Here is a 26,755-nt window from a genome sequence, read left to right as displayed (position 1 = left end):
TTGCATTGTAACCCAAGAAAAATCACTTGGTTGATATGATACTAAGAGTTAAAAGTTTTGTCTCTGGGAGTTCCCGTTGGGGCTCAGTGGTTAATGAATCCAACTAGGAACCATGAGGTTTCGGGTTTGATCCCTGGCCTTGCTCAGTGGGTTAAAGATCTGGTGTTGCCGTGAGCTGTGGTGTAGGTCGCAGATGCGGCTCAGATCTGGTGTTGCTGTGGCTCTGGCGTAGACTGGCAGCTACAGCTCTGATTCGACCCTTAGCCTGGGAACCTCCATATGCCGTGGGTGCAGCTCTAAAAAGACAAAAAAAAAAAAAAAATTGTCACTAAATGATAAGAATAAAGTTTTAAGATGCCATTTTCCCTCCATTGAAGGTGTGGCTGGAATTAATTCTTCACCAAAGAAAATGCAGATGGGAGGTAATCACTTTTGTTTTTTCTTTCCTAGCATTGGTTTGCAAAATCCTTGGGACATCTGGCTACATGCTTTGTAAGAATTTTGTGTAGCAATTTCAATAAAGATCTAGTTAAAATCATCTTGAAATGAATTTGCAAAATTACTGTCATTATTATGCTCCTTATTAACTTGTATTTCAACCTCAGTTTCTCCATGCTTTCTGTACTTGAGCATCAGTCAATTATGTATATAAATTAAATAATGATGAAAGATAAACAGATTAAAATTCCAAACAGTCCAAACCATCACCATCACTGGCAATGTGGCTGAGTGAGAAACTCACTACGTCATGAGCACATACATCTAGTTTTGGCCAACTACTCCACTTTATCCTGCAGAGTTCTTTTTGTTCCATTTTAAAAGGACAAATACTTTAAAACTATTTTGCTAGTAAAAAAAAAGACGTAAAAGGAAAGTTTCTGCTGTGGTACAGCAGGTTGGGGATCTGGCACTGTCTCTGCAATGGCGTGGGTTGGACCCGTAGCCTGGCCCAGTGGATTAAGGATCTGGCCTTACTCCAGCTGTAGTTTAGGTCACGACTGCAGCTTGGATTTGATCCCTGGCCTGGAAACTTCCGTATGCGGGGGGTGGGGTGGGGTGGGGGTGTTAGGGCCAAAAATAAAAAATAAAAAAAGAGGAAAAATAAAACAGGTTTCCCATTTTAGACAAGATTTGAAACTAGCGTGCCTTCTTGGTACCTTTCTTCAAGTCCAATCCTAGAGGCAGAGGTGGTTGAATCACAGAGTGTGGGGGTGAAAACGATCGGCCAGATGCATGAATAAGCTCTTTGCAATGGGAAAAGCATCCGGGTATGTTATTCTTCACCTTCATATTACCTAGGATGGACCATGGCCCCAGCTCCTGCTATCAACGTATTCTGCCCTCCTCTCTGGGCTTTACTGAGAGATAATTACCACATAACACAGCATCAGTTTAAAGTGCACAACCTGATGATTGGAAACACACAACGTATATATATATATAGTGAAATGTTCATCAAAATAAGGTTAGTTAACATATCCTTCACCTCACATTATTAGTGTTAATTTTCTAGTGAGATACAGTTAGTTTACAATATTATGTATGTTTCAGGTGTACAAGAGTGATTCACAATTTTTAAAGGTTATACCCCACTTATAGCTATTATAAAAATGTTGGCTGTATTCCCTGTGTGGTGCAATATATCCTTTGAACTTATTTATTTTATACCCAGTAGTTCGCACCTCTTAATCCCTCCCGCAACTCTTGCCCGTACCCCCACCCCCTCTCCCCTCTGGTCACCACTAGTTTGTTCACATGATTCTTTCCGTGTCGTTGTTGTGACGAGCCTGTTAAATCTCCATATCACATGGTCTCACTGACATGAGGAATCTAAAAAAAGGACACAACACACTTCTCTTCGGAACAGATATGGACGCACAGACTCTGAAAAACTTGTGGTTTCCAAAGGAGACAGGTTGGTGGGTAGGGGATGCCCTGGGGTTTGGGATGGAAATGCGACAAAATTGGGTTGTGATGATCGTTGTGCAACTCTAAATGTAATCGAATTCATTGAGCAAGAAAAAAAAGCTCCATTCTCGTAGAAACTTTCGTGTGTACAATATAGTATTGGTAATTACAGATACCATGCTGTACCTTAGATCTCTGGAAGTTATCCTATAGCTGGGAATTTACCTTTTGACCAACGTCTCCCTGTTTCATCCAACCCTCGACTACTGGCAAACACCATTCCACTCTCTGTTCCTATGAGTTCAGTGTTTTTAAATTCCACATAGAGGGAGTGTCTGTTGCAGCGCGGCGGAAACGAATCTGACTAGTATCCATGAAGATGCGGGTTCAATCTCTGGCCTCACTCAGTGGGTTAAGGATCTGGCATTGTGGTGAGCTGTGGTGTAGGTCGCAGATGCAGCTGGGATCCCATGTTGCCGTGGCTGTGGCATAGGCTGGCAGCTGTAGCTTGGATTCGACCCCTTGCCTGGGAACTTTCATATGCCATGGGTGCAGCCCTAAAAAGACAAAAAAAAAAAAAAATCACTGTTCCTCAAATGATATCCACAATCTGTATGATAACTTTTCATGTCTAAGTTGCTCTCATTTCTCACCTGGACAATAGTCCCCTCCCCCACATCTAAAATATAGCACAAATGAACCTACAGAGCAGAAACAGAGGCACAGATATAGAGAGTAGACTTGTGGTTGTCAAGGAGGAGGGGGGAGGAAGTGGGATGGATGGGGAGTTTGGGGTTGGTAGATGCAAACTATTATATTTAGAATGGAGAAGCAGTGAGGTTCTACTGTCCAGCACAAGGACCTGTGTCCAATATCTTGGGATATAACATGAAGGAAGATAGTATGAGAAAAAGAACATGTATATATGGGTGACTGGGTAACGATTTCTGTACAGCAGAAATTGACACAACACTGTAAATCAGCTATAGTCTAATAAAAATAAAGAAGGGTAATCCTGAGAAAATGAACCCTCATGGAACATATAACTACCTTTCTCTTGTATCCATATTTCAAAGAATTAAAAAATTATTGTGAGTTCTTGGTGTGATTAAATGGAAATAGAATATTAGGTGCCGGAGTTGCTGTCGTGGCTCAGTGGAAATGAATCTGACTAGTATCCATGAGGACGCAGGTTCAATCCTTGGCCTTGCTCAATGGGTTAAGGATCTGGCATTGCCATCAGCTATGGTGTAGGTCACAGATGTGGTTCAGATCTGGCATTGCTGTGACCGTGGCATAGGCCAGTATTTACAGCTCCGATTCGACCCCTAGCCTGAGAACCTTCATATGCCCTGGGTATGGCCCTAAAAAGACAAAAAAAAAAAAAAATTTGGTACCAAAATTTACTAGTTGCACACATTCTACTTTGCTTTAATCAAGAACATAGGATTGTATTTTGTTAATAATTTTAATCTAAATTCAGTGCTATGCAAGAAATAATTGCTTTGTGTTCTTTCCAGAGAAAAAAGTCATAAAGCAGTTCGGTTATGTGCCTCTCAATTTCCTCCTTCTGGAAATGACTGAAAACTGGGTAGCAGCTGATTTTAGCTTATGTACATTCCAAAGTCCAGTGCTATTTTCACAGAATCACTGAGGACAAGCACATTCAGAGAGTAAATCTTTAAACAGATTTCATTGATATCAGCTAGAAGCATCTTTGGTAAACAATTTTCTCTATAGCTTAGCCAAAAAAAATAATACCTGCTAATTCCAGGAGGACTGGGAACTCTTGCTTCCATTGGTCTGTTGCAGGAGTGAGGTGACAGGACCATTTATGGGAAACTGGTGCCAGGTCACATAAACAGCAGAAATTCATGAAAGAAAACTTTTTCTCCCTTTGAACTTAGCTTCATAAAGTCCATGCGACTCCTCTTGAGGACCACCTGTTCACAATGGCTTTTGAGGAGCTCCTGAATGAAGTCGGTGGCTTGGGGAAATTCCAGATCCTTCAGATGCTTTTAGCCTTTCCCCCCCTCATGATGGTAGTCTGTCATATTCTGTTGGAGAATTTTACAGCGGCCATTCCTGGTCATCACTGCTGGGTCCGCATCCTCGACAATGACACTGACTCTGGTAATGACACGGGGACCCTCGGCCCCGAGGTTCTCCTGAGAATCTCCATCCCCCTGGACTCAAACTTGAAGCCAGAGAAATGTCGGCGCTACCTGCACCCCCAGTGGCAGCTCCTTCACCTGAATGGAACCTTCCCCAATGTGACTGACCTGGACACGGAGCCCTGTGTGGACGGCTGGGTGTATGACCAAAGCTCCTTCTCCCACACCATCGTGACTGAGGTAAAGGACCTGATGAGTACAAGGAGGGCAGTGTCTGGCTGTTTAGGATAATGGAAGGTCAAACGTTCAAGTGTGTAGATAGGGTAGCCAGCTGTCTTTCATTCTTTCAACAAAGAGTGATTGCTTTTCTTTTTAATTGCCAGGCAGTTACATGACAATGGAGGCCAGTGGAATCCACCCACGAGGCATGCATTTTATTATCACAAAGCTTTCAGTTTGAGGCAAGGCTGATGAGGAGGCAAGTAAATACTTGATATAATCTGGGAAAAATCATTCTCCCTCACATGCTATCAGCCTAGTTGCTAATGGGAAATATCTGTGGTAATTAAGCAACAATTTCATGCCCTGGCTACTTGTCAGAGAAGCCAGACGGGCACCAGCGTGAAACAACCACCTTAAGTGTTTTCAGTGGGTGGCAAAGATTGAGACCCCCGAAGGATGCTGAGGAAGGTGACTAGAAAGATTGGCCCTGGCATCATCTGGAAGATTTATCCGAGGCTTTCTAGAGAAAGCCATGTTTAAGCTGAGCCTGAAATGATGTAGGTGGATGAAGTACTGCAGGGAAGCAGACAGTGTGTTCACTGAGGGCTACTGGAATGAATGACTATCGAGGGACTACGAGATGCTGCGAAGCTCCTCGGTGCTGGCTTCCTTCTCTTCCAGTGGGACCTCGTATGTGATTATCAGTCTCAGAAACCACTGGTTCAGTTTGCATTCATGGCTGGAATGCTGCTGGGGGGCTTCCTATACGGCTATCTCTCCGACAGGTGAGTGCCTGCCGATCACCGCTGCCCTTCCTCTGGGGCGTTTTGCCAGTTTACGATTAATTGCGTCACAAAGTAGTCTTTAATGAGTCCCAATATGCAATGTGTGCTGTGGTGGGTTGCCTTGGGTCCCAGGGGGCTAGAGATGGAAATGCAGAATTAGACGCCTTGTTCCAAATGCTGTTGTGTTGCCGCAAAGTGTGTCTCTGTTGGACGGGGAAGTGACACCTCCCTCAGATCTGGGGGGGTGGGCATGTATTTCAGAATAGTATGTAGAGGTCTGGGGCCCTCTCTGCTCCTGTATCTTGATATCTGTTTCCTTTAGATTTGGAAAGTTTTCAGCCAGGATTTATTCAAATAGAGGTTCAATCCCCTTTTCTTTTTCTTCGCCTTCTGGAATCCCTATTATGCACAGATTGGCCCACTTTATATTATCCCATAGGTCTCTGACATTGCTTTCAGGTTTTTTTCATTTGGTTTTCTATCTGCATGTCCCGATGGGGTGATTTCCATTATTCTACTTCCATTATTCTATCTTACGCTAATCTATCGATTACATCTCTTATCATTATTCTATCTATATTCTATCTTCTATCTCTTGGGTGATTTCCATTATTCTGTCTTTCCCTTATTCGTTCCTCTGCATTGTTCGACCTGCTCTTCAGTGCCTTTAATTCAGCTTATGTCTCTGCACATGACTTTTCTAATTTTTCTTGGCTCCTCCTTATCGTCTCTAGTTCCTTTCTAAAGGAACCTGCGTAGCTCTTCCCATCTGCTCTTAATTCCTTCATATTCACCTCTTAACGCCTTCCGTAGTTTCACTATCTCCTTTGAACTTGGCATCTGTGAGGCTGAAGAGGTCTGTTTCATTGTGTGCTCCCCCAGGGGAATCCTCCTGTTCTTAGAGCTGGGAAGGGTTTCTGAGCTTCTTCGTTTTGCTTATGTTGTTCTTCTGCTGTGAGTTTCAGGAAAACCAACTGCTATAGTCTTGGAGGGCTCTTTATATGCGAGAGTGCCCTTGGGTATTTCGAGAGGGATTATTATTATTATTATATTATTATTATCATCTTTGGTGTGAGGGCTGCTTTTGGTTTGGGAGCTTGCTGTCTCTTCCCTCGGTGTGTGCAGGCTGCCATTCCCTTGATAGGGGGTGTGCTGGTGGATGGCCCGCTCGTGCTTCCAGGGAGAAGGAGGCAATGGGCAGGGCCAGGAGCCAGTGCCTGGTTGCTGGCCCTTGACAGTGGCAAGGGCCTGCTGGGAGGTGATGCCAGGCTGCTTCTGGTTTCAGGGCCCTCCAGAGCCTGAATCTTTGTGCCCGGCCCCTACCCAAGTGTCTCAGGCTGTGGTTTCCTTGGGTGGTGATGCTGATGGTTTGGGAGGCTCTCTCTCTGCTTTGCCCTCCTCAGTCCAGCTGCTGCACTTTTCTCTGAGCATCTGAGGTCCCTCCATCTCAGCCGATCTCCCCGTCAGTTAGGTGGCTTCCCAGGTGTGGGTTCCTTTCCTATTTCACAGCTCCCTCTCAGGAGTGCTGGTCCCATCCTGATTCCTCCCCCACCCCATTTTTCCTTTTGTTCAGTTATGTGGAGGGTTTCTTGCTTTTTTGGAGATTTACAGTCTTTTGGTAGTGTTCAGGAGATGTTCTGTGCAACTCACTCTCCGTGTAGATTTTTAAAAAATTAAAAAAAATTTTTTTCTTTTTTCTTTTTCGTAGGGCTGCACCCATGGCATATGGAGGTTCCCAGGCTAGGGGTCCAATCAGAGCTACAGCTTCCAGCCTATGCCACAGCCACAGCAACACAGGATCTGAGCTGCATCATCTGCAACTTACACCACAGCGCATGGCAATGCCACATGGTCAACTTGCTGAGCGAGGCCAGAGATTGAACCTGTAACCTCACGGTTCCTAGTCGGATTCGTTAACCACTGAGCCACAACAGGAACTCCTCTTTCTTTCTTCTAGGACCTTTATAATGAAAAGGCTGGTACAAAATGTTATGTCAGAGATCTTTTAAGTTCTTTGCTTTAACGCTGTCTTTTCTTTCTACTGTTTTGATTTGGTTATTTTCATTATTCTGTCTTCCCTATCACTTATGCATTTTCTTTACCGCTCAGCCTCCTATTCGTTCCTCCCAGTGTGTTTTTTATTTCAGCTATTGAATTAATTATTTCTGATTCGGTATTTTTCTATCTTCTATTTTTTTTGTTGTTAAAATGTTTACTGTTTGGATCAATTCTTTCCCCTAATTCAGTTAACATTTTTTTTTTTTATCTTTTTTTTTTTTTTTTTTGTCTTTGTTGTTGTTGTTGTTGTTGCTATTTCTTGGGCCGCTCCTGCGGCATATGGAGGTTCCCAGGCTAGGGGTTAAATCGGAGCTGTAGCCACCGGCCTACGCCAGAGCCACAGCAACGTGGGATCCGAGCCGCGTCTGCAACCTACACCACAGCTCACGGCAACGCTGGATCGTTAACCCACTGAGCAAGGGCAGGGATCGAACCCGCAACCTCATGGTTCCTAGTCGGATTCGTTAACCACTGCGCCACGACGGGAACTCCTCAGTTAACATTTTTATCATCAACATTGTGAATTCTTTATCTGGTAAATTATTTATTTTTGTTGTATTATTTGTTTTTTTCAAAGAGTTTCTCTTGCCCTTTCAAGTCAGAGGAGTTCCTCTGCCTTTTTACTTGCTCCGTTTTCTCTGCCTCCATGAATTTAGATGAAACAAGTTACCTATTGTAATCTTGAAAGCATGTTCTTTTGTGGGAGAATCCCTTTGCAGACTGCATGTGCCTAATGAGTTTGTGCAGAAGCTGGACTGATCTGGATACACCCCACGTTTCCCCTCAGGTTGTGCCTTCAGGTATCACCCCGCTAAGGGATGGGACTGCAGATGGACAGCCTAGATCCAGCGCCCTGTGTAAGGGGGGGCTTCCTCTCTGATTAGTGCCTGTAATTGCCCTAGCAGGGGTGGGGTCTAGTCCCGAATTGCTGTAGCAGAAGCTCTGAGGCCTGGACACAAGCTAGCTTTGTCCTTTTATTTATTTTTTATTTTTTGGTCTTTTTTGTCTTTGTTGTTGTTGCTATTTCTTGGGCCGCTCCCGCGGCATATGGAGGTTCCCAGGCTAGGGGTCAAATCGGAGCTGTAGCCACCGGCCTACGCCAGAGCCACAGCAACGTGGGATCCGAGCCGTGTCTGCAACCTACACCACAGCTCACGGCAACGCCAGATCGTTAACCCACTGAGTAAGGGCAGGGACCGAACCCGAAACCTCATGGTTCCTAGTCGGATTCGTTAACCACTGCGCCACAACAGGAACTCCCTAGCTTTGTCCTTTTAAATGCTTTTTTTTTTTTTTCCCCTCCCCTTCCCCTTCCTCTTGGCCCTCATCTCCAGAGGAGGTGAGTGTGGAGGCAATGGGACTTAGGTACAGACAGGGGCCCTGGTGCAGACAGAAGTTTGATGTGCTGTCTGTATGGCATCTGTGGCTACATGCAGACACAGTCTTGAGTGCCTGTATCCTTTGTCCCTTACCATCAGCCACAGCCACCTGCTCGTGCCACCCTCACCCTGTTGTGGAACTGTCCCACAGGGCTGACAGTGGCCTCTGAAGATGCTCAGCATGTTTGAGAAGTTAACTGGAAAAGAGTAGTTGCTGTCAGAGTCTGAGTGACTTGTGAGTGTTGCTTGAGTGAGTGCCAACGATGGCTGCTGCCTCCCCACCTAGGCTCCACCCTGGGACTGGGTCACGGCTGCGTTCCATGCCCAAACCTTTTTCCTGGCCGTGGGTGCCTTGGATCCAGTGCAGCACTGGGACGTGGCTTGAGTAGGGGTAGGAGCTTTCCCTTGGCTAGGGCCCTGCAAGGCGGTAGTGGGAAACCTGGCAGCTTCTAGGGAAGACCTCTTTCCGCCTTGCCTTGGAGGCTACCAAGCACACACACGGTCCTTACCAGCTGGGTCCAGGTTCCCCACAGCCCATCAGTTATTGCCAGCAGTCCTCCAACCAGCCGGCGGCGGGGGGGGGGGGGGGAGGGAGGGGGTTATCTCCTCCAAAGAGTCTCCAGGCCTTGGATGCCCAGTCTGTGGCCTGGACCTGCTCATTCCCCAGGCCAGATGTCCACCCATGTCACCTCCCTTTCCCCCTGGGTCCTCTTCCAGGGTACCAGCCCTGACCTAACAGCGTTTCTTCCCTTTCTACTGACGACACGCGTATCTTTCTTACGCCCTTGGTTTACAGGTGTTATTCTGTCAGTTTTCTAGTGAAAATTATTCCATATGTCGATGTGTTTTTGATGTGTTCATGGGGGAGGTGAATTCCACATTCTTTTACTCCACCATTTGATCTTTCCCCAGGGTTTTAGTGCTTTCATATTCTTCTTCGTATTTTTTTTTTTTTTTTAGTGCTCTTATATTCTGTTCTAGATAAAGCATGTCGCTTGAGGCCTATACATCCAGATTCAACAGAGAATGATCCTACATAAACCTCTGTGTCGTGTCTGCCACCTACACCACAGCTCATGGCAACGCTGGATCCTTAACCCACTGAGTGAGGTCAAGGATCGAACCTGCGTCCTCATGGACACTAGTCAGACTCATGTCCACTGAGCCATGATAGGAACTCCCCCAAGGGGACTTTTATCTCTTCTGTGTCCTAGACACTACACAGACTTTCTACACTGTGCTAACCACTTATGTTAGTACAGTGGGTGTTTATGGTATATTACAATTTCCAACACCGTAGTTTCTTTTTCTTTTTGCCTTTTTAGGGCTGCACCTGTGGCATATGGAGGTTCCCAGGTGACGGGTCGAATCAGAGCTGAAGCTGCCAGCCTATGCCACAGCCACAGCAACACCAGATCTGAGCCGTGTCTGCAACCTACACCGCAGCTCACTGCAATGCTAGATCCTTAACTCACTGAGCGAGGCCAGGGATCGAACCCACATCCTCATGGATGCTAGTCAGATTTGTTTCTGCTGAGCCATGATGGGAACTCCTGTCGTTTCTTTTATATAGTGTCATTTGGTGTCAGAGGCCTCCTGGGGATTGAATGATGATGTTTTAGTATTGTTAGTCTGCAGAAAAGGTGTGTTACCTTGAGGAGATTTCTGTTTTTGATTTAGCTCTTGTTTTTTCAAGCTTTCAGGTACATGCATCGCTTGTTAAAACATACTCTGTATTTCACAGTGTGCTTTGTTTTCTTAAATTTTCAACACATACCATCATTGCTCCATAATGTAGCCAGTCTCTCTGTTTCTTAGGTTTGGGAGAAAGTTGATTCTCAGGTGGTGTTTGCTCCAGCTCGCCATCTCTGGGACCTGTGCAGCCTTTGCCCCTAACTTCCTCGTTTACTGCTTTCTACGCTTCTGGTCAGGTTGTTCTGCTGTGGCCATTCTATCAAATAACAGTATGATCGGTAAGTCAACACTTTTGATCTCCATTTTTCAAGCCTTGAATTTGACCTTGAAACTTCATCTTTATCTGACATTAATATCCCAATTGGGCTTTTTTTTTTTTTTTTCCCTCTTTTCAGTTGTAGAGTGGACAAGGGCCCAGTCAAAGGCCATGGTAATATCAGTGATTACTTGTGCCACTGGTATTGGACAGATAATCCTGGGAGGACTGGCTTTTGTCTTTCGAGAGTGGCGCACCCTGCAGCTGGTGGTGTCTGTACCTTTCTTTGTCTTCTTTCTTTCCACATGGTATGAACCTCTCTCTCACTCCGTCTTAAGAGAACCTGGGATAAAAATGCATATTGAGGAGTTCCCATCGTGGCTCAGTGGTTAATGAATCCGACTAGGAACCATGAGGTTGTGGGTTTGATCCCTGACCTTGCTCACTGGGTTAAGGATCCGGCGTTGCAGTGAGCTGGGGTGTAGGTTGCAGATGCGGCTTGGATCCCGCATTGCTGTGGCTCTGGAGTAGGCTGGCAGTTACAGCTCCGATTAGACCCCTAGCCTGGGAACCTCCATATGCTGCAGGTGCATCCCTAAAAAGACAAAAAAATAAAAATAGTTTAGACCTAAAACCCATCTCTATCATCTGTTCACGCTGTGCAGTTTGAGAAACAAAACAGTGAGAAATAATGACTTCTCTGCCTGGGAGTTCTAGGTATTTTCTGCCGTCTTTCCTCATAAATCTTAGTATAGTGGTCAGAGAGTTATCCCATAATTTTTTTCCTTAATATAAAATATAGACTCAAATACTTTAAAAAGAAATATCTTTAATTTTTTTTTTGGAGTTGGAATGAACCAGGTTATGGTAAATTTTTCTGCGATTTTCATTGTTGTAGATGAATTGGAGGAAAGGAAGAGGCAGCAAATTTATTCAAAGAGCAATTTGACAAAATAGCACTGTAGTTTCTCCAGTTCTAATAACTGGCATGCAGTTGGGGGTGATTTACATCTTGTGCTTCACACCCCACTTGCCTTTAATTTTAACAAATATTTATGGATAACTTCATCCCCGGACTTAGAAACAGTCTAGAGAGAATCAGATTTCATCAATCAGAGAGAGATAACAATAGATTTTTTCTTTTTAGGGCCCCACCTGTGGCATATAGAGGTTCTCAGGATAGGGGTTGAATTGGAGCTACAGCTGCCGGCCTACACCACAGCCACAGCAAGGCCAGATCTGAGCCACATCTGTGAACGACCCCACAGCTCATGGCAATGTTGGATCCTTAACCCACTGAGTGAGGTCGGGGATCGAACCTGCAACCTCATGGATACCAGTCAGATTCATTTCCAGTGAGCCACAACAGGACCACCGATAGATTTAATACCAGGAGATGAGTTCAGAGAGAGAAGACAGTGTAATCCATGTCAGAGTCATTTGTTATGTCATTCTAGGCTCATAACAACCCTCCAAGAAGCTGGCATTACTGTCCCCATTTTATCGATGAAAAATTGAAGCAGATGTACAGAAGTGACTCACTTGGGTAATTAGTTACCAACATAGCTGGTAGTGGCAGGAATATTTCCAATTTTTGTTACCCTTTAAGCATGTTTGGAGCTGCTTTTTTTAAAAAAAGAATATATAGTTGAAACATATACTATGAATACAAATTTTCTAAAATCCATGCCAAGGTCTGGAAAGAAATTACGCATGTGAGGGAGTCTCAAGCTTGATTCATAAGCTTGTTGTAAAATCTCCTGATGAGTGTGCAGAAAGGCAGTTTGATCCCAAAGGCTGTATTTCCTGCTAGTATTGCATCTTTCGGCTGTACTGCACAGAACGGTCCCTCTCACATTTTCCCAGTATTTGTATGATAGAACGTGAGTGGCTATTCCTAACCCGTGGAGTGAGGTGATGGATATAGAGGGAAGGAAAAGGCATCTGTTTGTCAAGACTCCTATGACAAATAAGCAAGAGAGAATTGACTGCTCTTGTGTGCCCTTCCTGTATCAGGTGCCTGGTAGAATCTGCTCGGTGGCTGATTATCACCAATAAACCAGCTAAGGGGTTAAAGGAACTTAAAAAAGTTGCACACAGAAATGGATTAAAGAATGCTGAAGCCACCCTGAACATGGAGGTGAGCCGGATGGGGAAGGCGGTTCCTGGGTTGGAGGGAAGTCAAGTGCATTATCCTTATTGAGACAGACAAGGATAGCTAGTTGAGAATGGAAGCTTGGTTCCCTTGTCTTTCATGACCATCTCATGCCAAAGAGGTTTTGCCTACTGAACAAATGACACGCTTTAGTTTACTTCCTGATCTGAATCTATAGCCTACGTATATCGTGGATGCCTTGCCCTCGTCTGTGGCATCCCTTCAAACACATCATTATTGCTGTCTAATTTCCTGGAGTGTCTTTAAGTTTCATTTTCCTTCGTGTCCCATTTACCACGGTGTTTGCATGTATAACATGGTACACGCATCATTCTTGTTCCTATTGGGTGCTTATGCTCCCCACAACACCTGACGCTATGTTGGCAAGTAGTACATGTTTGTTGTTGTTGCAGGGTTTGAGAGAGACCATGAAGGAGGAGCTGGAGGTAGCACAGACCAATACTACTCTGCTGGACTTGTTCCGCACACCCAAACTGCGTAAAAGGATGTGTCTGCTGGCCTTTGTGAGGTGGGCTTCCCACAGTACATGTCAACATTCAAAGAGTGGGGACATGCATCTATTTATTTCACAGGTTATAACAGTCTTGTGAGATAGAGGTGCTGATGTGGAGATAAAAGACAAGGAAACACACCAAAGAATTGCTACCTTTGGAAATAGTTGAAGAGCTATGAAGACTCACAGGGAACTGACTATAAAATGAAGAGCGAGAAAAAATAAAAAATGGAACCTAATTAAACTGAACAGCTTTTGCATAGCAAAAGAAACCATAAACAAAACTAAAAGATAATCTATGGACTGGCAGAAAATATTTTCTAATGATGGAACCATCAGGGAGTAATTTCCAAACCACACTAATAGCTCAAACAGCTTAAATAAAAAACCCAAACAATCCAATCCAAAAATAAGGAGAAGACTTAAGTAGATATTTCTCTAAAGAAGACATACAATGGCCAACAGGCACATAAAAAGATGTTTGACATTGTTAAGTATTAGAGAAATGCAAATCAAGACTACCTCTCACCAGTCAGAATCATCAAAAAATCTACAAATAATAAATGCTGGAGAGGGTGTGGAGAAAAGGGAGCCCTATCACACTGTTGTTGGGAAAGTAAATTGGTGTACCTACTACGGAGAACAGTAGGGAGCTTCCTTAAAAAACTAAAAATAATTTCTAGGTCCATCCATGTTGCTAAAAATGCTGGTATTTTTTTTAATGGTTGAGTAATATTCCATTGTGTATATGTACCACCTCTTCTGGACCTAGAAACTATCATGCTAAGTGAAGTCAGCCATACAATGAGACACCAACATCCAATGCTTTCACTGACACGTGGGATCTGAAAAAAGGACAGACTGAACTTCTTTGCAGAACAGATGCTGACTCACAGACATTGAAAAACTTATGGTCTCCGGAGGAGACAGTTTGGGGGTGGGGGGATGTGCTTGGGCTGTGGGATGGAAATCCTGTGAAATCAGATTGTTATGATCATTATACAACTGCAGATGTGATAAGTTCATTTGAGTAATACAAAAATAAATAAAAAACTAAAAAAAAAACCCCAAAAACTAAAAATAGAATTACCATATGATCCAGCAATCCTACTCCTGGATATATAGCCAGAGAAAACTCTAAATTGAAAAGATACACGCATCCCAATGTTCATAGCAACACTATTTTTTTTATAACACTATTTTTAAATTTTTTCCTGCAGCATGTGGAAGTTCCTGGGCTAGAGATTGAATCTGAGCCACAGCTGTGGCAGTGCCAGATCCTTAACCTGCTGCACTACAGCAGGAACTCCCATAGCAGCACTGTTTACAATAGTTAAGATATGGAAGCAGCCTAAATGTCCATCAACAGATGAATGGATAAAGAAGATGTATATATACACACACACACACACACCATATATATATAAAATAGGCCACATTGGAATACTCAGGCATAAAAAGGAACAAAACAATGCCACTTGCAGCAACATGGATGGCTGGGGGTCAAATCAGAGCTACAGCTGCTGGCCTACACCGCAACCATAGCAACGCAGTTTCCGACGCGTCTGCGACCTACACCACAGCTCATGACAAGGTCGAATCCCCAACCCACTGAGTGAGGCCAGGGATCAAACCTGAATCCTCATGGATACGAGTCAGATTTGTTTCTGCTGAGCCACAATGGGAACTCCTAATTTTTTTTAAATCACTTTCTTTTTTTTTTTTTCTTCATTTAAAAAATTTTAAACCCTCTACGTTATCTCTTGAGGGGATGCAAGTACTTACTTTGGTAGAGTCAGAGGAGAAAATTGAGGCATCATTCTAAATATTTGCAGACTTAGAAAAAGAATACAGCCACATATAAGCCCACTGCCAAGCTTAAGGAGTTAACTATTGAACTGTACAGATTACCTCTTCCTAGGCATGTCCTAATGGATTGCTTTTTCAGTTCATGGCACTATGCTCTATCACTTTCCCTCTACCCACTAGGTCGTAGCCTGAGGTTCAGGACCCCCAGATGCCCAGAGAAGAACGAAAATGTAGAGATGATGGTCAGGAAAGGACATACAGGCCCACTGGGGTCTGCAGTGGCTTCTTCTGGGCCAATGTCTACATGCAGCTCTGTCTGGGTGGAGTAGATCATCAAAGTGGACTCCTTTCCCTTAGATGCTTTCTGAGTAAATTGTGGATCCCCAGTGGGAACCTTTGATTCCCTTTGCTATGGTACAGTTGGCGCACACTTGTGTGCCTGAATTCTTACATTTTCTCTTAGCCCTAAGAAGCCAGATATGAACTTGAAATTTCCTAGAATTATGTCAGACCTCGGGACGTTATGCTTTCAGGTCAAGGGGACACAGGTTGTCTCTTTGCCGATTCAATCACTAGTTGAGAAAGAGGAAATTCTTCATAGTATTGGGGTTGGGGGAGGGGAGGGAGGCCCCATAGCATACAGATAACCCTCAAAAAAGAAACTCCTTACATTCCAAGTTTTCGTCCTTCTATATTCAACTTCTATACACCATCCGATACGGTGGTGATAGGTCAGGTTATGCTCTCACTCTCTCTCTCTCTTTTTTTTTTTTTTTTGTCTTTGTTGTTGTTGTTGTTGTTGTTGTTGCTATTTCTTGGGCCTCTCCCGCAGCATATGGAGGTTCCCAGGCTTAGGGGTTGAATCGGAGCTGTAGCCACCGGCCTACGCCAGAGCCACAGCACCGCGGGATCCAAGCCGCGTCTGCAACCTACACCACAGCTCACGGCAAACCCGGATCGTTAACCCACTGAGCAAGGGCAGGGACCAAACCCGCAACCTCATGGTTCCTAGTCGGATTCGTTAACCACTGCGCCACGACGGGAACTCCCTCTCTCTCTTTTTTTTTTTTTTTTTGGTCTGTTTTAAGGCTGTACCTGTGGCATTTGGAGGTTCCCAGGTTAGGGGTCAAATAGGAGCTGTAGCCCCTGGCCTACGTCACAGCCACAGCAAAGAGGATCCTTAATCCTCTGAGCGAGGCCAGGGATTGAACTGGTGTCCTCACGGTTACTAGTCAGATTCTTTTCCACTCAGCCATGATGGGAACTCCAGGTTATGCTCCCTTGCCAGTGTCAATTCTGTGCTCAGAGACTCAGACAGAAAAATGAATGGAGCGTTGTCTTAATTTATAGCCATGTAATTATTTATGGTAACTTTAAAATTATGACCTTAAAATGAGATAGTGTATATATCAGACTGATCATTTATTCTGTAACATCGATTTTTGGCTACCTGTGTCAACATAATCACCAACAAGAGCCCCTGGGCTCTAAATCTTATGTTTTGTGTCTTTCCTCTTTTGTTCACTACAGATTTGCAAACACAATGCCCTTTTACGGCATCTTTATCAATCTACAGCATTTTGGAAACAATATTTTCCTGTTCCAGGTAATCTTTGGAGTTCTCAGTACTTTAGCCCGAAGTCTTTTATTTATAGTTATGAATCACATGGACCGTCGACCAACCCAGATGCTTTTCATGTTCCTGGTGGGAATTTCCATTTTGGCCAACACGTTTGTGCCCCAAGGTGAGAGAAGATTGGACTTTGGGGAAAGGAAGCATCTTTTCCCCGTCCTTCAGGGATGGTATTGGTTGGTCCCCCTTGCCTAAAGCCAGGAGTAAGGATAAGTCCTAGTTAAGGGCTAAGGATTCCCCCAAACCAATCTGAGGGTTTATGAGAAATGCTGCTACTAGGTTTTTGGGAAAAGAGCCAAAGGTCAGTGTGTGGCAGCTCAGGCGTATATTCATCTTTATCACGTCGTGGAAGTGTCTGGAAAATGGTACTATATATTCCTGACAGTTTCTCTAGGAGAGTCATTGTTCGGTGGCCCTTTGCCTACTCATACTTCAAATAGCAAAGGATGGAGGGGCCTTGCAATTATTCCCCAGGCGGAGTTCCTGCTGTGGTGCACAGGGTTTAAGATCCAGTGTTGTCTCTGGGGTTTTCTGGGTCACTGCTGAGGTGCAGACTCCATCCCTGGCTGCTTGCAGTGGATTAAGAATCCTACATTGCTGCTGCTATAGCTGTGGTGCAGGTTGCAACTGTGGCTTGGATTCCATCCCTGGCCCTGGAACTTCCATATGCCACGAGTGCACCCTCCCTCCTCCAAAAAACATATGTCCTAGGTGAAAACACAATATGGTCACTCCCCCTGCTTGGGCTTTTCATGACCAGCTTTGATGACTGGTCTGCTTCCCCATCTCTACATATCCACATGTGACTGTGGTGTTTAGCCACCATGACTACAGGTCTTGCTTATGGAAGTCTTCCAGGAAGTGATAAAATCCTCCTTTGTAAAAAGCGAAGGACTGTCGAGTAGGAACCCCGGTTTTATTCAGATTAACATCTTTGTCCATTCCCCGTTAGATTATTTTAGAGGTTAATGGAATGATGCTATGTAATGAGTAGGAGAACCGTGGTGGGCACTGGGCTTCTCCATCTCCCAATGCAGGAATATGCTTTACGGCATTACAGACTGGGGACTCTGCTCCTCAGAGCATCATTGATGATGTAGGCTTACTCACTACAGGAGAGTTCCTGCCAATATATTACAGTATCAATGCATTTTTAAAATACTGTGCAGAAAATGGATCCTCTGAGACTTAAAATTTGCTCTCAAATTCTGACCTTTTTCCCAAAGTGCAGGTTCCATTGTTGATGTAGATCTAGCTTCTGTTCAGCTTGTCTGCTAACAGGGTATCCTGTCCCTGTGCCGTATTCACCCTATGGCAATGTGGTTATACTACATTCCTGGTTTTTTCAATGACCCCCCCCTCTTGTTAAAATCTTTTAACCCCCAGGAAAACCAGGAAGACTGACTGGTCACTTTAAAATCTGCACTTCAATCGTAACATCCTCAAGTTGAGAACTGAATCTTTGACTCAGTAATTGTGTACATGAGTCCTGCCTTCTATAATAAGGATATAGCAAGTACTGGACAGAATACGAAAAGCAAATTTCTACCACACTCACCTTTTCTTCTCTGGCAAATCTCAGATATGCAGAGAGATTTGCTGTATGTACATAAGATAATTTTATGTTCTTTAAATCACCTATATTGATAATTATATATTTCAGTTTATCAACCACTCCATGACTTTGTCACTGTACAATTTTTATGATATATTTCAAAAAATACAATAAGAATAAAAAATAAAAATATAACCCCCTCGATACAAATAACCTACAGGTTTTTTTTTTCCTCCTGATTAAATTTGGTGGATGCTGATCCCTTTAATGCAGATTTCTTAATCTCATTGGTCTTCTTGTCTCCAGATATGCAGATCCTACGTGTGACTTTGGGAAGTCTGGGAATTGGCTTTATTGCTGCTTCTATCACCAGTTATTCTGTCCACTCTTTTGAACTCATCCCCACTCTTCTCAGGTATAAGCGTTTATGGATGCTCTGACAGTGCCCCAAATAGGACTATCTCAACTAACTGATGCTTATTTCAGAAATAATTGCAGTAAGATCTGTTAACTATAAATTAATCATTTGTAACAGTAGTAGTAATAGTATACTAACAACATTTAAACCCAAAGTTTATTGAAAAAGCTGACTTGGTGCCATGTACTGTACTAAGGAGTACTTCCATGCTTCATCTCATTAACCTTTTGGACCACTTGTCACTCTAGGTGCAATGTATAACATTCTGTTTAAAATGATGACAATGGGTCTTAACACACTCTACCCCTGACAAAGCCAGCTATAATCACAGAACACATCTCAAAAACAAGTGTTTTTTTTTTTTAAATCAAGCCCATGTGTGTAACACGTCTGTTGTATTATGTTTCATAATCATGTCAAAATAATGGATTATGTGTGATTCTTTACTGGATCTTTATGTATTGTCATTTACTCCTCAGGGCAAAAGCTTCAGGATTAGAGCTTATGGTTAGTAGATTTGGGGCAGCACTGGCTCCTCTCTTGATGACCCTAGTGGTATATCAACCCATTTTGCCCTGGATCATCTACGGAGTGAGTCCCATCATTGCTGGTCTTGTTGTCTTTTTCCAACCCGAAACCAAAAACCTTCCTCTGCCTGACACCATCCAGGATGTGGAAAATCAGTGAGTAAACCTTCTAGCCATCATCTGTTAGGGACTGTGTGGTATGGATCTGTGGGGAGAAAGGCAAAACACCAAGTGGGTCCCTCAGATCTCCAGGCAGCTGAGTCTTGCCTGGGATACCTCCATCCTGGGCTCTATTGTGACACTACATCCTACCCGCCCTCATGAGAGACACACACTCCTGATGGTATTTCATGGTCTTCTGATCCATAAGAGCCTGGGATATAAAGGGAAAGAAATTGAATTATCAGTGAAGGAATAATGTTAGGACAACCACATAGAGTTAAAGTCTTTCTTTGAAAAGATATTAAAGAGATGAATCTTATATTGGTGCCTATAAGATGAAGCAATTTTGCTCCCATGGGTAATGGAAATATTGAGTTTGGGGAAAATAAGAAACTGATAGATGTATTTTTAAATAAGAAAACAATATACTTTCCCCAGTGCTTCCATAATAAAGTTCTACACAGAAACTTGCTGTGTCACAGGTCTGGAAGCTCAAGTTGTTGGCAGGGCCATGCCCACTCTGGAAGCTCTAGGGAAGGATCTATTCCAGGTTTCTCCTGGTTTCTGATAGTTCCCTAGTTTGTGGCAGCATAACTGCAATCTTCACATGGCATCTTCCTGGCATGCCTCTATGTCCAAATTTTTCCTTTGTATAAGGACACTGCTAATATTGGATTAGTAACCAGTCTTACTCCAGTATGACCTCATCTTACTTAATTGTGTTGGCAACAAGTCTTTCCAAATATGGTAATCTTACATTCTGAGATACTGACTGTTAAGTACTGAGCTACTTCAATATATGACATTTTGGAGGGATACAATTAAATGGATAACAAATGGAGGCTCCCTTAAGATTTTCAGTCTATCTCTTGATTTTCCAGAGGTGTCATTGGCCAAAGATTTAAAGAGATCATGAGAGTAACAACTATCAAAACTGCTTTCTTGGGTTTCCACAGGCAGCAGAACTTTTCCCAGCCTGAGTGTCAATCCTATGCATTTTATTAAATTAAAACAGTTGCTAGGAAAAGATCAGTTTGTACTCATGCATAGAGGGCACAGAAACTTATTTTTTTATGTCCATTTTTATCCATCAGTTGCTTGGTTGATTGGTTGTTTCCATTTGTTTTCCAGCAAAAATTTCTTAAGAAAAGTAAATGAAAAAGAAGCCTACATAAAAGTGACAAAACTTTAAGGAGAGTTCATGGGCTGACTGGTGAGGAAAAGAAAATATGCAGGAGAAAACCCCATGCATTTTCATTTATATCTAGAAACTGTAAAAATAAAATACCTTATAAAAATTAATCTCATTTATAGTTATGGCATTAATTTGCAATTAAAGAAGCTACCAGAAAACTACTAGTGTTCATCAATGAATTCAGTAAAGTTGCAGGATGCAAAATTAATACACAGAAATCACTTGCATTCCTATATGCTAACAATGAAAGATCAGAAAGAGAAATTAAAGAAACAATCCCATTTATCATTACATCAAAAATAATAAAATATTTAGGAATAAACCTACCTAGAGAGAAAAAAGAAACTGTACTATGAAAACTATAAGATGATGATGACAGAAATCAAAGATGACACAAACAGATGGGAAGGTAAACCATGTCCTGGATTTAATGAATCAACTTTGTCAAATGACTATACTATTCAAGGCTACTATGGATTTACTGTAATCCCTATCAAGTTACCAAATGACATTCTTCTCAGAACTAGGACAAAATATTTTAAAATTTGTATGGAAACACAAAAGACTCCAAAATAGCAAAAGCCATATTGAAAAAGAAAAATAGAAGTGGAGGAATCAGGCTCCCTGATGTCAGACTATAGTATAAAACTACAGTCATCAGAACAGAATGGTACTGACACAAAAACAGAAATGGTGACTTTTAATGGTAGGTTTTTAAGTATTACCTCTTTTTTAAAAAACAATTTTCTCTTTAATTTTTCAACAATCACCATGCATGATTTATTTTTATTTTTAGGTTCTAATTTATTTTTGTTAAAGTATAGTTGATTTACAGTGTTGTGCCAATTTCTGCTGTACAGCACAGTGACCTAATCATACATATAGGTCATATAATCTTTTTTTTCTCATACTATCTTTTTTTTAATTGTTATTTCCCCCAACACAATTTTTCCCCCACTGTACAGCATGGGGACCCAGTTACATATCCCATTGCTCCATTGTAAGTATGTAGACATTGTTCTCAGTGCTACACAGCAGGATCTCATTGTTAATCCATTCCAAAAGCAACAGTTTGCATCCGTTAACCCCAAGCTGCCAATCCATCCCACTCCCCCACCCCAGGCAACCACAAGTCTATTCCCCAAGTCTATGAGTTTTTTTTCTGTGGAAAGGTTCATTTGTGCTGTATATTAGATACCAGATATAAGTGATATCCTATGGTATTTGTCTTTCTCTTCCTGACTTACTTCATTCAGAATGAGAGTCTCTAATGCCATCCATGTTGCTGCAAAGTGAGGGGATGGGAAAAGATATTTCATGCTAATGGACAAGACAGGAAAGCAGGAGTTGCTACACTCATATCAGACAAAATAGACTTTAAAACGAAGACCATAGAGAAAGACAAAGAAGGACACCATTTAATGGTTAATGGATCCATTCAAGAAGAGGATATTACAATTGTCAACATATATGCCCCAAATATAGGAGCACACAGATACATAGAACAAATATTAACAGACCTAAAAGGAGAAATTGGTGGGAATACAATCATAGTAGGAGACTTTAACAGTCATATTATCTTCCATTATGTTCTATCCCAAAAGATTGGATATAGTTCCCTGAGCTGTTAGTAGGACCTCATTGCCTATCCATTTTATATGTAATAGTTTGCATCTACTAACCCTAGACTTCCAGTCCATCCCACTCCCTCCCCCCTTCCTCTTGGCAACCACAAATCTGTTCTCTATGTCCATGAGTCTGTTTCTATTTTGTAGATAGGTTCATTTGTGCCATATTTAGATTCCACATATAAGTGAGATCATATGGTATTTGTCTTTCTCTTTTTGAATTGCTTCACTTAAAATATTATAAATTTATCAAAATTTAAGGACAAGTAACAGAATAAGTAATTTACAAAATGAATATACATTTAACAAAATTTCTACAAATTAAAGATTATATCCCAAGCGTCATGATTAATTAAGTATAAAAAGCTGTTCAAAGTTAATAGTAATTTCAACAAATGCAGATTGAAATACAAGCTCTCGATTCTAAAGACAGCAAGAAAAAAACAAAGAGTTAATTATGAGGGAACCCCCATAAGGTTATCAGCTGATTTCTCTATAGAAACACTACAGGCCAAAAGAGAGTGGTCAGATATATTCAAAGTTCTAAAAAGGAAAAATTTGCTGGTTAGAATACACTAACCAGCAAGAATATCATTTAAAATAGAAGGAGGAGTTCCCGTCGTGGTGCAGTGGTTAACGAATCTGACTAGGAACCATGAGGTTGCGGGTTCGGTCCCTGCCCTTGCTCAGTGGGTTAACAATCCGGCATTGCCGTGAGCTGTGGTGTAGTTTGCAGACGCGGCTTGGATCCCGTGTTGCTGTGGCTCTGGCGTAGACTGGCAGCTACAGCTCCGATTTGACCCCTAGCCTGGGAACCTCCATATGCTGCGGAAGCGGCCCAAGAAATAGCAAATAGACAAAAAAAAAAAAAAAGAAGGAGAAATAAAGAATTTCTGCAACAAACAAAAACTAAAAGAGTACAGCAACACTAAACTCATTCTAAAAGAGATACTGAAAGGGCTTCTCTAAATAAAAAAGAGGTGAGAAGAAATAGGATGGAGGAAATCACAGTTGGAAAGCAATCGCTTAACTAAGCCAGTATACAGATCTAAAAGAAAAAAAAACCTACTGCAAAAGTGACAACACACAAAAGGAATAGCAAAAGGACAAACATGAAGATGTTAAAAAAGGACTTCAAAATAATAGAATGTGGGGAAGAAAAGTAAGGAAATCTAGACTCTTTTTTAAAAGAATGTGTTTGAGCCTATATGACTATCAGGCTAAAGCAAGCAGATTTAGGAAGGGGTTAACATACTTGAAAAACAGGGCTACCACCTATCAAAACCAAATAGTACAGTCATAAAACCTAAAAAGAAGAGGCACAAACATAAAATAAAAAGAAATCATCCAACCAAAGAAAGAAAGGAGAACAGGAGAAACATAGAATCAACTGGAAAGCAACATTCAAAATGGAAATAAATCCATATTTATCAATAATTACCATACATGTCAGGGGACTGAATGCCCCAATCAAAAGATATAGAGTGGCAGACTGGATTAAAAAGCAAGAGCCTACAATCTTCTGTCTACAAGAGACTCACCCTAGGGCAAAGTACAACTATAAATTTAAAGTGAGGGGATGGGAAAAGATACTTCATGCCAATGGACAAGACAGGAAAACAGGAGTTGCAATGCTCATATCGAACAAAACAGACTTTATTTATTTATTTATTTATTTATTTTTGGTCTTTTTGCCATTTCTTGGGCCGCTCCCGCGGCATATGGAGTTTCCCAGGCTAGGGGTCTAATCAGAGCTGTAGCGTCTGCAACCTACACCACAGCTCACGGCAACGCCAGATCGTTAACCCACTGAGCAAGGGCAGGGATCGAACCCGCAACCTCATGGTTCCTAGTCGGATTCGTTAACCACTGCACCTCGATGGGAACTCCGGACAAAACAGACTTTAAAACAAATGCCATAAAGAAAGATAAAGAAGGACACCAATGATAAAAGGATCAATTCAAGAAGAGGGCATCAGGGTATCACGGTATCACACTCATCGATATATATGTCCCTGATATAGGAGCACCCAGATACATAAACAAATACTGACAGACCTAAAAGGAGAAATTGATGGGAATACACTCATAGTAGGAGGATTTAACACCCCACTCACATCAATGGACAGATCCTCTAGACAGAAAATCAATAAGGCAACAAAGATCCTAAATGACACAATAGAAAAGTTAGACTTAATTGACATTTTTAGGACATTACATCCAAAAAAAATCAGAATATACATTCTTTTTAAGTGCACACAGAACATTCTCAGGGATTGATCATACACTGGGGTACAAAACTAACCTCAATAAATTTAAGAGTATAGAAATTATTTCAAGTGTCTTCTCTGACTACAATAGCATGAAACTAGATATCAACCACAGGAAAAGAAATGAGGAAAAATGCAATACGCAGAGACCAAACAACATGCTGCTAGAAAAACCAACGGGTCAATGAGGAAATCAAATGGAAATTTAAGAGTACCTTGAAGATAATGAAAACACAGCCATTCAAAATCTATGGGATGCTGCAAAAGCAGTGCTTAGAAGGAAGTTCATAGTGATATAGGCCTTCCTCAAAAAAGAAGAAAAATCTTAAATTGACAACTTAAGTCACCACCTAAATGAATTAGAAAAAGAAGAACAAGTAAAACCTAAAGTCAGCAGAATGAAGGAAATCATAAAGATCGGAGAGGAAATCAAAAAAATAGACAATCAAAAAACCTTTAAAAAAATCAATAAAACCAAGAGCTGGTTCCTTGAAAGGGTAAACAAAATCAACAAACCTCTGGCCAGACCCACCAAGAAGAAGAGAGAAAGAACTCAAATAAACAAAATAAGAAATTTAAAAGGAGAAATCACAATGGCTACTGCAGAAATTAAAAAAAAAAAAAGAATACTATGAATAATAATATGCCAACAAATTTGACAACCTAGAAGAAATGGACAACTTTGCAGAGACTTACAGCCTGCCAAAACTGATTCAAGAAGAAATAGATCAATTGAACAGACAGATCACTAGAAACGAAATTGAAAATGTAATAAAAAACACTCCCTACAAACAAAAGTCCAGGACATGATGGCTTCACAGTAGAATTCTGCCAAACATACAAAGAAAAAGTTATACCCATCCTTCTTAAACTTTTCAAAAGGTTGAAGAAGGACCACTCCCAAAGACATTCTGTGAAGCCACCATCACCTTAATACCAAAACTCTAATACCAAAACCAGACAGATACTACCAAAAAAGAAAATTATAGGCCAATATCTTTGATGAATATAGACACAAAAGTTCTCACAAAAAATTCTGCAAACCGAATCCAACAACATCTAAAAAAGCTCATACACCATGACCAAGTGAAATTCATCCCAAGTTCACAAGGATGTTTCAACATATACGAATCAATCAATTGCATATGTCACATTAATAAAAGTCAAAAACCACATGATCATCTCAATAGATGCAGAAAAAGCATTTGGCACACCCCAACATCCATTGTTGATAAAAAACTCTTACCAAAGTAGGTATAGAGGGAACATACCTTAACATAACAAAAGCCATTTATGACAAACACACAGGCAATATAAAACTCAACAGAGAGAAGCTGAAAGACTTCCCTCTAAAATCTGGAACAAGACAAGGATGCCCACTCTCACCACTTTTATTCAACATAGTATTGGAAGTCCTAGCCACAGCAATCAGACAAACAAAAGAAATAAAAGGTATCCAATAAGAAGAGAAGAGGTAAAACTGTCACTGTATGCAGATGACATGATACTCTATATAGAGCCCTAAGGACTCCACACGAAAACTACTTGAACTGATCAATGAATTCAGCAAAGTAGCAGGATACAAGATCAACATTCAGAAATTGGTTGCATTTCTGTATACTAAAAATCAAATATTAGAAAAAGAATATAAAAATATAATACCTTTTAAAATTGCACCCCAAAATTAAATACTTAGGAACAAAGATGACTAAGGAGGTGAAGGACTTATATGCTGAGAACTATAAAACATTTATCAAGGAAATGGAAAGATACTCCATGCTCCTGGGTTGGAAGAATTAATATTGTAAAAATGGCCATACTACCGAAAGCAATCTACAGATTTAATGCAATCCCTATCAAATAACCCATGACATTTTTCACAGAACTAGAACAAACAATCCAAAAATTTATATGGAAGCATAAAAGACCCAGAATTGCCAAAGCAAGAACCAAGCAGGAGGCATAACTCTTACAGACTTCAGGCAATATTACAAAGCTAGAGTAATCAAGACAGTGTGGTAATTGGTACCAAAACAGACATACAAACCAATGGAACAGAATAGAGAACACAGAAATAAACCCAGACACCTATGGTCAATTAATCTCTGACAAAGGAGGCAAAAATATAAAAATGGGAAAAAAGAAAGTCTTTTCAGCAAGTGGTGCTGGAAAAACTGGACAGCCACATGCAAATCAATGAAACTGGAACACACCCTCAGGCCATGCACAAAAATAAACTCTAAATGGCTTAAAGTCTTAAACATAAGACAATACACCATCAAACTCCTGGAAGAAAATGTAGGCAAAACATTCTCTGACATCAACCTTATGAATGTTTTCTTAGGTCAGTCTCCCAAGGCAATAGAAATAAGAGCAAAAATAAACCAATGGGACCTAATCAAACTGACAAGCTTTTTTGCACAGCAAAGGAAACCATAAAAAAAAAAAAAGACAACCTATGGAATGGGACAA

At 41.6% G+C, this 26,755-nt stretch overlaps 1 protein-coding gene across 1 annotated transcript; it reads left to right on the top strand.

Annotated features, from left to right (window-relative positions):
* On the top strand, nucleotides 3,700-20,492 carry LOC100737875 (solute carrier family 22 member 10-like). The gene is made up of 10 exons (XM_003480688.3): nucleotides 3,700-4,262; nucleotides 4,926-5,029; nucleotides 10,285-10,439; nucleotides 10,557-10,725; nucleotides 12,434-12,557; nucleotides 12,986-13,101; nucleotides 16,426-16,640; nucleotides 18,390-18,498; nucleotides 18,981-19,184; nucleotides 20,322-20,492. Exons 1-10 carry the CDS (start codon nucleotides 3,861-3,863, stop codon nucleotides 20,380-20,382), a joined length of 1,659 nt encoding a protein of 552 aa, XP_003480736.2. The 5' UTR covers nucleotides 3,700-3,860; the 3' UTR covers nucleotides 20,383-20,492.

Source organism: Sus scrofa, chromosome 2 (genome assembly GCF_000003025.6).
Source record: "Sus scrofa isolate TJ Tabasco breed Duroc chromosome 2, Sscrofa11.1, whole genome shotgun sequence".
Lineage (NCBI taxonomy): Eukaryota > Metazoa > Chordata > Mammalia > Artiodactyla > Suidae > Sus > Sus scrofa.
This window is presented reverse-complemented; position numbering and strand designations above follow the sequence as displayed.

What these genes read in the sequence shown, in the direction of transcription:
- LOC100737875 (XM_003480688.3), top strand. Translation starts at nt 3,861, where the DNA reads ATGGCTTTTGAGGAGCTCCTGAATGAAGTCGGTGGCTTGGGGAAATTC. An exon ending in CCCACACCATCGTGACTGAG is followed by an intron (nt 4,263 to 4,925) that starts GTAAAGGACCTG and finishes CTTCTCTTCCAG; the next exon opens with TGGGACCTCGTATGTGATTA. An exon ending in AAGCCACCCTGAACATGGAG is followed by an intron (nt 12,558 to 12,985) that starts GTGAGCCGGATG and finishes TTGTTGTTGCAG; the next exon opens with GGTTTGAGAGAGACCATGAA.